This window comes from Camponotus vicinus, unplaced genomic scaffold (assembly GCF_025532165.1).
Source record: "Camponotus vicinus isolate PSW18456_S1 unplaced genomic scaffold, iyCamVici1.0 SCAF_1, whole genome shotgun sequence".
In the NCBI taxonomy this organism is placed as follows: domain Eukaryota; kingdom Metazoa; phylum Arthropoda; class Insecta; order Hymenoptera; family Formicidae; genus Camponotus; species Camponotus vicinus.
In genome coordinates, this window is record NW_028141945.1 from 6,438,600 (window position 1) to 6,454,391 (window position 15,792).

Sequence of the window (15,792 nt, forward strand, 5' to 3'; positions counted from 1 at the left end):
CCTTTGCACGCGAAAGTGTAAACGGCGGTGGCGGATGCATGAGCGAGAGCTGCCTCGGCCCGAGACCGAGGGTCCGACCGACAGACCGACCGACCGACCGACCGACCAACCAACCAACCAACCAACCAACCAACCAACCAACCAACCAACCAACCAACCAACCAACCAACCAACCAACCAACCAACCAACCAACCAACCAACCAACCAACCAACCAACCAACCAACGCCTCCTCCTGCCGTCGCGCTGGTCCTTTCTGTCTCTCCCTCTTTCTCTCTCTCTTTTTCTATCACCAAAGGAAGAGTAAAAAGGAGAAGGAAACCCAAGTGGTTCTCAATAAATATCTTGTAGAAAAATAATCCTTTACCTATTATCTACCTGATACCGAGAACTTTTTGGTACGAATATTGCGATAATGCATTTTCAACTTGTTTCATATATGCAAATTTTATGTTTCATATGATAATTAATATAATTATAATTAAACAGAAATTTGACAACGAAGAAAAATACAAATAATCTAAGATATTTAAAGAATAAAAATCTAGTAATTTATTATATTATTATATTAATTTTATTATATTATTGCATTGTTCCTGATATAATATCGTTATAATGACTAGTCGTATTATAATATCAATTTTTAGTAATGTTACATATTTCGTGATTTTCTCTACATTTTGTTCGTATTAAAAAAATGTGCAGAACGATTGTAATATAATATCATCGCGTAATTATTATAAGAATTCCTCTTTCGCGATAATGTTATTCGGTAGCGCAATAAAGGATATATAATTTTTTCCTCCGTTTTACACGGCGTAGAAAAAAAAAGATACAGCGAGGCGGAAAAAGGGAGCGTTTTCGCGAGATTTGTGAAATTGCTGTAACTTTTGTGCTACCTTTAACACGCTCTAACTATCGATCCGAGCGTCACGTCACGACAATCGAGAGTCCTTCGTCCGCTGTGCATCTCGTTTCTCTGAAGGAATCAACAAAAGAACGGCACCCGAGCGTGCTAAAAGCGAATAGCGTACAACGGAGAATGACAAATAATTTGCAGACAACAGTGCGGAGAGATATCGTGAAAAATTAAAACACTGGAAATATGAGAACCTCCGTTCACTCTTTTCCCCTCTCTTCCTCCCCTCCCCCCCCGTTCGCCTCCTTCATACCCCGACCCACCCTCCGTAACACGGGGTAGCTAGGAGGGTTTAGGGTGGAAGGGGGGAGAGTAGAGAAGGGGAAGGGAGGTAGGTCGCGTACAACACTGTACAAAAGTCCGCGTCACCTCGCGCTGTACAATCCATGCCAAAACTTCACGTATACTTATTTTGTTTCGTCCTCGGACAATACACCGGAGATACTTAAAGGGGGGGGGGGAAAGAAGAGGGAGAAACGCATTTTATCCCGGTTAATTTATCTTACTGCAATTTCTCCATTCCTCTCCGACCAAGTGCGTGTATACGTTCCCTCGCAAAGAAGAGGGAGAAGGAGGAAAGTGTTAACTTAAGTTGTGACAGGTGGACGATTATTCAACGTCCACAAAATTATATAGGGTTACCATATAATTTATGTAAGTTAATTAAGAGTGGACAGGAATTAAAATTCATGTTAGCGAGACTGAATCGCTCGACTTTGTCGTTTCAGTTTGATACATTTTTTGCAATAGCGCGTCGCCGCGCCATCATCTCGACTACTTTATAATCTTCGCATATATCGCTAATTAGAATGATTAAAGGCAATCTATCGTGTCTCCGAGATGCAGTGGAACTGATTAACCCTTTGGAGCTGATTAATCCCGTATAGTTTAGCATTATTCGTTAATCGTTATTCGTTATACGTTATTCGAATAATATTCGAATATTCAGGATCCTATGCACCGCGAGGCTATAATAAATTCTTTCATTTAGTGCGCCAATGTCGATGTTCCTTAACGCGTTAATTTTCACTCTTAGAAAAACAAAATTTTGATAATTCACGTTATTATTATAGGCTATTAAATCAATTTTACATCGTTATCGCCAATTTGGACAACTAGAAAGCCACAAATAAAATCAGTTATAAATTTGAGCAATCGTTGCAAAGTTATGAAATCGGCAAAATTATTTCGAAAGAAATATTTTCTTAATTAATTAGCTTAATAAATTTCGCGTTTATCAAACGCACCTTTCCTTTATATTCAACGTCCGTTGAAAAAAAATCGATAATTTTCGTTGCAAAGTTACGACTTTTATTCGATACACGAGAGCGTTATTTATCTCGCGACGCATAATAGTACCACTGGAGTACGGAATATTAATTTGTATCAAAAGCTCGGCCGATCATTTCGAGTGCATTTTAGTCCGGAAAGAACAAACGGCATTTGACTCTCGTAATATTAATTTAGTAAATTAATATTACGAGAGAGTCAAATGTGTGTGCCGTTGGAAGGCCACGGGAAATGAATGCGTGCACCACCCACGTGACGCGCCTTCGCTAGCAAAACTTCCTTTTTAAGTTACGTTTATTCGCGGCTCACCTCGTTTCAACCCTCTCGGGAAAATAGAGGAGAGCTTATAGCATCGTTCGCTAATGATGTTGTTCTACTTCCCTCGCATTCTTCATCGACGTACTACCGAACACGATCCCTCAAAGTTGAGCTACATTTTCGGAGTGCGCCGATATCGAGTATCGTTATCGAATACATTAAAGCACGCACACATTTTATGAATATATTCATAAAATGTCAAAGGTTATAAAATGTTATGTATCAATGTACTATTTCACGACTATTTTACTCTTTTAAATGTCAAGCCAACTTCTTTTTCAAGTAATAACGTAAATGCTCAAGTTTTTTTGATTATCAAGTTTTATTCCATGAAACTTTAGATAGAATCAAAGAACAAAACTTTGATACATTTATACTTTTGAAATTTTATGCGCAATTCTTCAACTTTCGACGTAAAGTTTCCATAATAAGTGCTTCCGAGTTCTTTTCAAAATTCGCCATTAAAATGTAAAGATTTTCAAAACATTAGATTATTCGTTATTACTTTGTGAAAGCGTCGAGATATAAATGTATATAAATTTGACGTTTCTCGTGCACAATTTTCACCGACTGTTTACGATTTTCGCGACGCAAAAAAACGCGACGAAAAGTCGCGTTCCTTTGCGTTACTCGCGCATCACCGTGTCTGTCCGCATGTTTGACGCAATCGGTTCGGTGGTTTGCCGGAATTTAGAATATCCCTCACGCCGCGCGTTCGCACCCACACCTTGTGCACCTGCGGACACGTGCGACGCGCATACGCGCGCAAAATATACGTATGAACGTGCGTGTCGCGCGTGTTAGGTGGGTATCGCGAGCGAATCTGTACATCGCGACCACGTTTCCACGGAACGTGTCCGTGCCTAAAAATCACCCCGATTTATAGCACGGTATTAGCCCGATACAACGCATGTATATGTGTACCGATAGCTATTAGACTCGTAACGGATTTTTTTTCACCGATCCATCTCGCATTCCGGTTTCATCGCGCGCATCGTGGAAATTTCGAATACGTTCCGCCTCATTCGGCCGATCGAACCGGGTCGCGTAACAGTCCCAGACGCTTGTTACAAAACTATTCGAAAAACTGGTTTCTGCCGTTCGAGCGAGCAACCCCGCGTATGTTCCCCCCGTGTATGCGTGTGCGCGCGCGCCTAGTCGTTCGGGCTTCTATGGCGATTTGTGAACCGACGATTCGCAAAGTGCGTGATAAGTTAGTCGAGTATGCGAGCGCACGAACGACGACGGCAACAACAACGACTCGTTGCGAACGATTAAGATGGATCCCGAAGGGATAAGGGTAAACGTGCGAGCCTGCTCGAGCACAACTATCGGTAAGAATGCGGACCGACCGGAAAACGAACAATAAATAACCCAGCTACCTGTGAACCACGTTATCTAGGAATGTCAACACACAGCGACATAAGCGATATAAGTGCACGCTATTCTCTTGCCTCGCGTGTCATTGGCGAGCCATTATTTTATCTTCGCTTTATTTTTTTTTTTTAAGAGACGACGGTGTATCTGTACCTAGAATCATTTTTATAACGCAGGACGCACAAAATTTCTACCGGACTTTCGATAAATATATTGATTAAATTTGAATTCTCTCTCGATTATATTTTTCAATTATGCGCGAGGATACATATCTTGTATGCATCAAAGTTTAAATATATATCAAGTTTTCAGACATTTTTATATATATTTTTAGATTAATAATTTTTTTCGTTTTTCGCGTTAATTTTCTCTATTTCGAGAATTTAAAAAAAAATTTAATATATGTAGAAAAATTAACTATATATTTAAAAAAATAATAAATAATAATCTGTAATTTAAATCTAAAGATATAAAAATGATACATCATTATACAATATTGTTCCTGTGTTAAGGCTCACGCTATTATATTATTAAATGTTTTTCACATCTTCATTTTTTTACAAGTTATTATTTATGCAAGATTTATAGATGTGATTTACAGATATGATATGTAAAATAGATTTTTCCAGTAAATGTATCACGAATGCAAAAATACGCATTTGCGTTGATTTACCACGATAAAATATAGATTGCAAAGTTTAACGTTGATATTTCCTAAACAGTTTACATTCTCTAACCCAAAATTACTGCAAATCAGAATAATGGTAACTTTCACTGCGATTAATAATCATTAGTGTAACCGCTGCTGCGTGCAACTTTCTCTCAACAAATCGCGCTCCATTTCTCGGTACATAAAATCTTTCCAAAGTTTTCTATATAATTAGAAAATGCGTCTTAATTGAAAATAATATATGTAACGCGTCCGCGAATATTTATAACGGACTTTATCGCATTTGCATGCACGGTAGAAGCAATATTTACACGTTATTGTTCTTGGTCGAACTTAATTGTTTGCTTCGATCTATAAACGCGCGAGTCGTGCGATCATCGGTTATCCAAACATAAACTGTACATGCAAAGTAAAGGCGAGTAAGGATTCTATATATCGATATCTATGAAACGACGATGTAGAAAAAACGCAAATATCTTCTCTACAAACATTATGTACCGCAATATTACGTATTTGATCGTGGCAATTAATTTACATCGGTCGGATATCGATATAGAGCAATTACTCGCTTCGTGAATTAAAAACGTGCGAGGAATAATATTGGAGCAAAAACTCACCCCTGATCCAATCTATCGACAGGTCCGCCAGGTCCCATTATCGCTGGATGCCCCGGACCCATGGGTCCCGCCATAGGATGACCTCCCGGTCCGAATGGACTTCCAGGTGGTATGCCGTATTGCGGTCCTCCAAACGGTTGTCCGTGCGAGGGGAAGTGCGGATTACCGGCACCCGGAGGTACGAACGGTGGTCCCGAAGAGCCGGGTCGACCGACGAATTGCGGCGGCGCGCCAGAGGGCGAACCGAACGGGCTGGGCCCGGGCCCGTTGTACGGCGGTCCGGCGTTATTCGGGGGTGGCGGAAAACCGGTGGAATTGGGCGGCGGTCCGGGACCGGGAGTCGAGGAGCCGCTCGGCGCGGGGGAGGCGGTGTATTGCGGCGTCGCCGAACCAGGCGGTGGGCCTTGGTACGGCGGTGCACCGGCCGGACTGCCGGCACTGCCGGGAAACGGACTCGGTCCTTGGAAGCCCGCATTACTGGATGGACCGCCCGTGCTGTTGTACGGACCCGAGCCAGGACCACCGCCCTGACCGACGGAATTGGGCGTAAAGGGCGATGCCTCTGAACCGGGCGGCGGGCCCTTCCAAGAGGCTGGCGTACCCGGATCCTCCAGCGTGGTGGTGGCTGCCAATGGCGTATTCAGGCGGCTACAGCCTGTAAAGAACAATTCATGTATAATTCTGTATAAATTATCGACATTGTAAATGCTAAATATTATATATTCTATATTGATTCATCGATGCAATTTTAGTGTGACTCGATAAAATCATTATAAAGAAAACTCAAGATGTAAAAAGCAACAAAAGATTGCACTGCGTACGATTGAAAAACACTTTCACTGTATATTCAATCGCAATATATATTATGACATGTATAAAGAATTATAATAGACATGTATAAACATATATAAAGAATTATAACATATAAACATGAATAAAGAATTGTAATACATGTTAACGATAGCATTGATAAATGAACTTGTTGGATTACAGTTTCAACGTACAAATACAAATTGGTCAGATTACTGCATTTATGGTTAAAGACTCGCTAATGCTTCCAACAATCTTACTTGTATCGTATTTAAAACAAAAAGGATAATTGGAAGCAACTAGAATAAACTGTCGCACACATACATACGCAGAAGTCTTGCGTACTACATAAAGACTTGCATTTCAGGTATTCGTTGACAACTTGCTGCTTCAAAGGATGCATTCTATCTAAATAACAATGTAATACGCAAGTACTATCATAGAGTACAATTTCTTTTCTACAGACTAAAGTGACGAATCGGATGACATATCAGTGGCACAATTTCACACATAAACGAGAATATATGCGAAAAAATCACCATTGTTTGTCCCATTGGCCTTCATTGTTTCGTCGTCACCCAGTTCATTCCATCTCACCGATCACCCAATACACGGATAAACAATACGTAACTCGGACGACGACGTTACAAACTCGTTTCCCGCGAACAACAATTCTTCGGATGGCGAAGCGCGACGCTCCGGTTCTCTGTACCGTTCGAGCTTTAAGGTTATGTGCCGGTACACCTAACCTACACGCAGGAGGCGAGACGCGCGACGTCCAGGTCCAGCGTCGGCCGGCTCGAGGCCAAGGCACAGCGATCGCCGGGCACGCTTCAGGAGTCCGTGGCGACGTCGATGGTTCGTCGCGACACCCCGCGCACGGTCGCGAGCTCGTCTCGATGCAGCGATAACGGCAACAACAACAAGGGCCTGTCGCGCGGCGGTCGCGTCGCCGGCATTTTTCCAACGATCGTCGATCCGCTGACGCTGACGCTGACACGCGTGTCGCCGACTCAGGACGCCTCGGCCGGCGCGCGTTCGTGTTTCGCTCGCGCATTCGCTCCCAGACGCGTGCACTGCTGCGACATGACGCTAGTAACCATTCATCCCCCGCGTCGTCACATTGCAGAAAAGTTCACGACGTTCCAAACACAAGCGACCCCGCGAGTGCGCCCGCCCGCGCGCGCACGCGCTCTCTCGCTCTCTCTCTCTCTCTTTCGTCCGATAGAGCGAGAGAGCGAGAAAGAGAGAGAGAGGGAGAAAACGCCGGCGTTGTAGGCGCGAGAGAGAGAGAGGGCGAGTCGGACCGAGCGCGAATAAACACCACCGGAGTCAACAGACGAACTTTGCGGTCAGGAATGTAACTTGTAAGATGGCGCCAAACGCCATGACGACGTTCACGCGGATATATACTCGACTAGCTTCGCACAGTTCGAAAAGACACCAAAATTCTCACTATTCCCTCATTCGTGATTCTTGGAAAAATCGCAAACTACCACGTCACTAGGGATCTTTGGACGAAATCGAGGAACGTTGAATCGCGATGTCACAATCGCGAGAAAATCCCGTCGATGTCACTGTACCACGTCGACGACCATTATTCGTAAACACTCGCCGATTTCTGTCAGTCACGCGTCATCGCGGCGGCACTCGGGGAAATGCACATACGCACGTGCGCCAGGAGCGTAACTAAGCCACGCACGCACCTCACCCCTGGCTGCTCCCTCGCGGACCACGTGTTCCGCCCTCCTTTCCTCTTTCTCGCTCTCCCTTCCTTCTTCCGTCGTTCCTCGCTTCTCGCCGCTCACGCCCGACTGTCAACTGGACTTTTTCCTCGGTCGCAGACGACAATCGCTATTCCACACGACAATGTCGAAGAGGGCTGCCATTTTTCCGCTATTTTACTCCGTTCTTGAAACGTCGACGATGCGGCGGTCGCGGACAGAGACGGAGGAGCCGCGGCGGATTGAAGCCTCGTCACGCTCGCGACGCGAGATGCACGCACCTCCCTCGAGGAGAAACCGTTCTTCCACCCCTTCTCCCGTCGTCTCGGTAACCCTTTCTCCGCCGCGTGGTTTGTTGTTTCGCGCGACCACCTCGCCGCCGGTCTCGCGCCGCACCGCGCCGCGCCGCACCGCGCCGCACCGCACCGTACCGTATCGCACTGCACCGCACCGCACCGCACCGCGCCGCGCCGCACCGCACCGCACCGCACCGCACCGCACCGCACCGCGCTGGCTCGCGTCACCGCCAGGCGTCGCGCCGACGTGCGTGTCTCCTCTTTGGCCAACGATCGCGACACGCGATTATCGTCGCGAAAACGCACCGCGTCCACGCTTTTTTCCGCACTGTCGTCGAATCGTCCGCTATCGATTGTGACTCGCGTGCCCCGTCGCACTTGGTAATTTCACGGCTAATATCCCCTCGACGGAGCGGGCGGTCGCTCTTCTTTCGCGATGTTGCCTCGCGAGGAAAGACGACAAGTGTTTTCTTTTTTAATTGTGATAATTATTTTGCGAGAAAGGAACGACGCGGCTGATTTTGCTCGTTGACGCGATTTATTCGAATTCGCGGAACGCGGTTATATTACTCGGACGCGGTAATTTCCGATCGATTAAACAAGAGGAAACTTTGGCAACGCGGTGTCGCCTGTTGCATGCGAGCGACGCCGTGTATATACGCGTGACAACGATGGTTACGCGTCCAAATTCGCGAGCGGCACGAGGATGGTAAATCGCGACAAATATTTTTGGAGCGTCTTGCCACGAAAAAATCGGTAGTTTATTAATTTACGCTTTCAATCGCGAGAGCGATTCTCTCTTGACGCACTTTCACTTTGAGCACGCAGCGCGTAAGATTATTCCAATGTCCCGTTATTACAATCCCACGCGTGTCGATCCAAGCAGCGACACGTGCTTGCGGAAACGATTCCATGATCGCGAATCGCGAGCACGTTTCCGATGCAACTCGTTTATACGTCACTCGCGTCTGCCAGCGCAACGCCTATCTCGGAGCCGGGAGAGCGGAAAAACGTGGGGTGGGAATAAAAGAAATAAAAAGGTTGTAAAGAGCGAGAGGGAAAGAGATAGCGCGGACGAGGTAGAGAGAGGGCAACGACGATCACTACTACGGGGATTCGCTCGCACCCCTCGACGTTCCCCTCGCGTTTCCAAGGTGCCAACTACCCGCGTTAAATGGATACTGAATCCGCTCGCCGCGACAAAGACGTCAAAGACGATGAACGTGCGTGCGATTACGAGAAGCGGCCGAGAGCACGCTCCCCACGTGGAGCATCTCCCACGAACGCGTACGGCCCTGCGCGCCGAGAGAAAGCTGCACCCCCGACCGCTAACGGGACTGCGCCGCGGTTCCCCTTTATCCCGTCGGCGTCGGCGTCGGCGTCGCCGTCGCCACCACCGTCGCCGCCGTCGCCGACCGTCGGCGACGCACAACGAAAAAACGTCGCACAGCCTCGCCCGGTACGCGCATCAACCAAGCTTGACCGATCCTAACTTCGTCGTCGTCGTCGTCATCGACGGCACGAGATCCTAATCGATGCGCGACGTCAACGGGACGTCGCGTCGTTACCTGCCTGCCACGTGTAGTCGAGAGACTCGACGCGAACTTGCGTCGCCGGTCGGCGCATTTTTTTTCCTCGTTCGCTGTCGTTTCAAAGTCGCCCGTCGCGGGGGACTCGACACTCGCCGCCGGTTGACAGTGTCACCCTAAAAATCAATAAGGGGTTCACCCCCGGCCTTGCCCGCTCTCCTCCTCCTCCTCCTCTTTCTCCTCTGTACGACTCCTCTCCGCGTTCCTACTCGTTCTGGCTCTCTCGTTTCCTACCTACCTACCTACCTATCTACCTATCTACCTTCCTACCCCCTGTCTCAGGAACGTCGACAGCGGGGGTCGATGTTCACGAAGGCATATCGTTCTAGCGAACATGCAATGATGCAACGCTAATCATCGAAATTTATAATCGCAAGGTGATGCTTCCTGCGCATCTCAATCGTCTTAGGAGAAATATACCTTGTTATATTTCGAGAGGATAAAAGATTTGAAAATGTAACAATTTTCTCAGTCATTACAAAGAGACTTAAATATTGCACGCGGATGATTTTGTAAAGACGATCGAATTAATTTAGTTTCCTATATTTATGAAAATGTAGAATATTTCAAATAAGTCATTTTTAGAGAATTTTACTCGAGAAAAAAATTACTTTAATATTTGCCTCGTGAAATATGCATCGTTAAAAAAACTTGTAAGATTCAAATGACGACATACTCGGGTACTTTCGTGTAACATTGCGAAAATTCAATGTTATAAATGCTACTGAAAAATTTAGTTCGCACGGTAGTTTGAGCAAAATTATCGAAAAATATGCAGAAACTTCCATATACGAGAGGAAATGCGTCCTCTTTTCTATGCGTGTGCGTGCATTCACGTTCAGGCAACTACTGCCGCGTTATAGTCTCTTGCTCCTTTCGCGAGTTGTTAGTATAAAATACAAAACATTATATACCGATCTACCTGACTGTGAAAAATTTGGAGGAAAGAATTTTCCAGATCAGAGTTTGTAATGACTTGATATTTTCTGCAATTTGATAGTTGTAGAAAAATATACATGTCAAAGTGATTTTTTTTTGCAAAACAGACAACATTTAAAAATAATGAAAACGATTTGTATGGCTCTCTAAATAATCTAATGCAGTTTTTCTTTTTTTTCAATACATATAACTAGCTGTTTTCCGCAAAAGACTAAGCTTTAACCGAGTTAACTAGATTTGAACCTACTTCTCTCGATAAATAATATCGATTTGTGGTTTTCGAATTTAAACTTTATTCGCCTTTGTGGAAAAAAAATTCGGAAATTTGGATCGCAGTTTGATGGTCATTCGCTATTCCTAATGCGATACTTTCCTTTGTTTTCTCCGAATATTGTAACTTTATTGCAAACTTAATCGATACGCGACATTTGCAATTTAATTTTAGCTTTGTTGAAATCTTGCATGCAATTATTTTAATATGATATAAATTATATCACGCGCACACACACACACATGTACCAAGTGGCCAATCGTCGGTGTGCGAATCGGGCCGAGAAGGCAAAATCTGACGTGATTTCGAATCGAGAGATCACGCCGGCTCTCCCCGCCGTTCACGTGCTTCCACGTCGCCGATAAATATCTTGGCGCAAAAACCTCTCCGGTGAAAAGTTTCCCGGTTCATCATCCGTCCTCGTCCGCCGCATTTTTTCGCACACGGAGATGGAACGGGCAGAAATATCTCCCCGGCACACACGTGGTGTGCCGCGAGGTGAATGACAGTTGCAGACAGTTCGTACACACAAGCATGTTCCAGTGACCCTGCTCGAGCGAGCGATCCGACGCGGCGCGGACAGCGCCGGCTGGCTCTCTCTCTCTCTCTCTCTCTCTTTCTCGCACGTGCTCTCTCGCCAACACGCTGCGCCTGTAGCCGCCTCTCGTCGCCGCTACCCTATCTAGCGGAATAGCCGAAGGAAGCCGCACGCCGTTCAGAGATATTAGGATAAGTTTCATTCATACAAACTTTGGAACAAATCTCGACCTTCGGAAACTACCGGCCGCGCGTTGGCAAAATGCGCGAGCGACTCTCGAAACGGAACAAAATCGTTTCATATGATGAAAAACAGTTGCTACGTCAATTGCAGTAATGTGAAAAGAATTGCAAGGATTGTAACGGAATTGTAATAACGCTAAACATGACAAATGTTATCGATTTTTTAGTTAAATTCGCTACAATCGTTACATAACAGCAGGACAGATTGTAAGGTTTAATTCTTTTTTCTAATGGCCATTTCTACCAACACCGCTTAACTTTAATCTTAGCTTAACTCATTCTTTGTCTCTTTCTAAAGAAACAGTTAGAAGGAGACAAAGAGTGAGTTAAGTTAAGATTAAAGTTAAACGACGTTGGTAGAAACAGGCATAAGCGGTATAAAATATCTTAGCGAAAAAGCAAATTCCAAATTGTATAAAAATATAATTGGTACTATCGATGAGTATGTCTATTTATACACTTTGCGTTTCGTTAAACTTTGAGATTGTCTCGGATGAGATTGATAGCAAAAAAGTTTCTCGAGAGCAGCTCGCGACCTTTCCTAACCGAACTCGGAAGCCTCAGAGTTCAGGATACACAGAAGCAAGTTGGATTCGTGGGAAGGCACGAAGGGAAGACCAGAAGAAGCAAGTTCGTGGTTGGCTGAACGGAGTGGCACGAGGAGGTAGATGTGAACAAGCACGGCAGGGTCGAGGCGGTGGAGGAGGAGGAGTGGGGAATAGGTCGATACGGTAAACTATTGTCTGGCGGGTGAAGTGCTCATGAGAACCGAGCGGAAGAGACGGCTTCGGCTTCTCGCGCAGTCACCAATTTCGCACGAAATGCGAAGATGTGGCGTCACTCGGAACGGTTAAGAAATCTGCATCTCTGTCCACGTGATCTTCCGCTGTCGCTCTCGATCGATATCCTCCAGTTGTACGCAAATTTGAGCTGGCTAATGATATTTTACGACCAGCATCGATGTATAACTTATCAATAATTAAGATGACTCTGTAAAAAATTTCTGTCAAAAATTTATGCAATAATAGATTTTTTGGTTTAGCTAATGTATTATTTTATTATTATTATATTCTTGCGCTTTTGGATTTCATATAATTGCATTTTATTTAAATTTTTGCTCTCAATTTATCTTATCGCTTCTATCGATATTATTTTTAATATATATACATATTCGTCATTGCATTAATTTTATATCATGTAGCCAATTCTAATCAAATCCAACTTTTCTTTGATAACGTAGATAATTGAGAATCATATTTATACCATATTCATAAATTTATAAAAAACAGGATGCAAAAGTGATTTTTTTTCAAGTAGATTTCTATGCGAAGTACAAAGTTCCACAAAAAATCAGAGAGGAAATCTCTACATCAAGTATTTATATTATCTTATTAATTTGTTAATATATGTTTAACAAAATGCTTTAAGTTCTGATTTAGCAAAATTTACTTGAAATTATGCGTCCTCACCATCGATGCGATATATTTTATTTATGCAAAATACAACCATCGCTCGATAAAATGTTATTGCAATATAAAAATAATTGCGAAAATAAATGAATAATCACACAACACGTATACACAGTCGCATAAATGTAAAATATAAATTCACTCACCGAATCGACGCACCGGCATTGTTGCATTTCTCTGTAGAACGTCCTGTAAGCATAATTATCGAAATGTAAAATATCAATTTCAAATCGAGCAGATGATAGAGAGAAAATTAAAACAAATAATATTTTATTTAGATATAATTCATATATATATGATTTTTATTTTCTATTATTTAATTCACCGAGGAGATGAATGCCAAAGTGCAATTATTATAGCAAGCAACGCGATATATTGAATTACATCGTGAACAAATTAAGCAAACAATTCGTTGCGCGTATATGATAAATGAATTTACTCACCAGCGATGACAATGCATTGCCATTGCCTTCTCACTCCGATCCTCCATCGTCGTTCTTTCGAACAAACACTTCGTTAATCACAGCACAGACACTCGGTCGTCGATATTCGCGACACTTCCGGTACTTATTTCACTCGTGGTATATTTTAAATAAATAATGCGAAAAACGGTAATCGCTCCTTGATCGCAATTTAGCTCGATGCTCGCGATCCTTCGGCATCGCTACGAATTTAATTGACGCGAGTCACGAGTCCACCAGGTTAATTAACGCTAAAATATAGTATCCGTTTCAACTTCTCGCGGTATTCCCGACACATTTGCGGCATCCGCAACGCACTTTTGCCCAGTAAATTACGCTAAAATAACGATCATCGAGACAATCGAAACATTCGCGACATGCATTGGAACGATCGAAAATTACAGATCGAGCAATTCATCGCAGGGTGTAATCTCTCTTCCGCCACCGGGATGTTTAATATAGTTAATTACTATTATTTTATAGTATTTACGGAATGCTGGATAATTTTTCTAATCGCTTGTTTTGATTTTGTCTCTGGTTTGAAAATTCCTGGAAATCGCATGTTTAGTAAATAAATCAATCAATCGATGAATACACCAATCTCGGTAAATCGACGAGGTAAACGATAAATAACATTTGAGATTAAACGGCACGATACGCGATATTTACGGTTGCATCGAAGCTATTGATCGCGATCATGTACCATAATCGACGTACGCATTCCGTCCGCCACTAAATGCAATCGATTCGCGACACTAGTTTGTTCATTTGACACGATTTCGGGAAGAGACACGCGAACGACATTCTCGACGATGCTCCGTCCAATTGCCGCGAAGAGGAGAAAAAGACTGACATGAGATAAGCGCTCAAGGTGACTGACAGTGAGAGCGAGTCAAACAAAAAACGAGCGCTGTGCCTGGGCGCGATTCCGAGAATCGAAATTTCCAGGAAGAAGATAAGAATTTCTATCTTTTTATCTTTTTAAAAAATTTCTCTAGGAATCTTTCTGAAGAACGAAGGACTGGGAGGTTATGTGTATTTCGCGCGTGCGTGCAGTAAATATAATAAAATGTAGATATCTGAGTTTATTAATGGGAAATCTCGTATTGAAATGTACGCAATAATTACAGCGATAGACTCATTTTGTTTTTTCTCGATACTCACGATACTCGTTTGCAATCGATCGATTAAATTTGTACCACGAGCCTCCCGATGCCACAAATATAAACCATCATACGCGATTATTTTGAAGACAACAATCTTTTTAACAACAATTATTTTGAAAGCAACAATCTTCACTTTTGATTCCGTTAAAACACAGTAGTCTCAACTTGACGAAATTAAATACAACTCACTCAGTCATACCAACTACCAGCAGATGCGTCATGCATCATTCGAATGCGTTTCTATTAAGCGTCACATTAACATCGCACATGAATATCGCACGAATATAAATGTGACATTATGTACATCGAATATAGAACGCGCGCGAATATCATAGTAATTTTTATCAGTGGTTATTAACTAATGCGTTGCATTATTCGAGTCAATAGCAGACTATTTATTTAATATTAAGATTGTGAAGATTGAAAATCAAAATTTTACTAACTAGGACAAGGAAAATTTAATAAAAGTATTATAGATTGCGTGAATAATGCGTTTGTATATAACATGAAATAATCGTGAAAAAGTGGATATTAATTCGCGCAATAATCGAGATGGTATACTAAACGAGAAAGGGCGGAGATTCTCGGAAGCGAGTCTGGCCACGCTTTATTTACGATGCACAGTGTCGCAAAACAGCTGCTAATCAGTTCGAGATGCGACGAAATAATAATGTTATATCGAACATGCTATTTTTCCATAACAAAAAACAATGAAGACAGGAGCAAAGTAATACGTGCATTTATCGCGCTTTTTCACCCGTCAGATATTTATCGAGCGAAAAGTAAGTTATTATACTTTGAATATGATAAATGTTAAGTTCTATGTTTTGGACAATCGTGAATTGTCGTAGTAATTTTCATCCATTAATTTGAATCTTAATCGTTATTTCTTGCGTACGTAAATTGCAAGCGTATTTCAAATACGAGATTCGGATAAGAAATGGATTTGCCTCTCTATTTCTTTTTTATTAATGGTCATCTCGTCTTCAATAGGAATGCGCATCTATATAAGTCCATGTTCACGTCATAACAGCCATATTTGATTTTCGCGCGCAAAACTCGGAATCTCGGAATCGGACCAATGGTCTAACGGAACG

The 15,792-nt window shown here is 43.2% G+C and overlaps 1 protein-coding gene across 4 annotated transcripts in view; it reads right to left on the bottom strand.

The window, feature by feature from the left end:
- Chi (LIM domain-binding protein 2 Chi) overlaps positions 1 to 14,486 on the bottom strand; it is a 151,653-nt gene extending 137,167 nt beyond the window's left edge. The window contains exons 1-3 of one of the 4 annotated variants that reach the window (XM_083096709.1): positions 13,512 to 14,486; positions 13,215 to 13,257; positions 5,191 to 5,845 (exon numbers count right to left, since the gene is read on the bottom strand). In XM_083096709.1, the coding sequence (XP_082952835.1) occupies positions 5,191 to 5,845; positions 13,215 to 13,233 (674 nt within the window). In that variant the 5' untranslated portion in view covers positions 13,234 to 13,257; positions 13,512 to 14,486. Of the gene's footprint in view, positions 1 to 5,190; positions 5,846 to 6,324; positions 6,480 to 6,539; positions 7,684 to 13,214; positions 13,258 to 13,511 lie in introns of those variants that run through there. The other 3 variants (XM_083096700.1, XM_083096685.1, XM_083096691.1) reach the window with 3 other exon arrangements.
- Between the last annotated feature and the right edge of the window lie 1,306 nt (positions 14,487 to 15,792).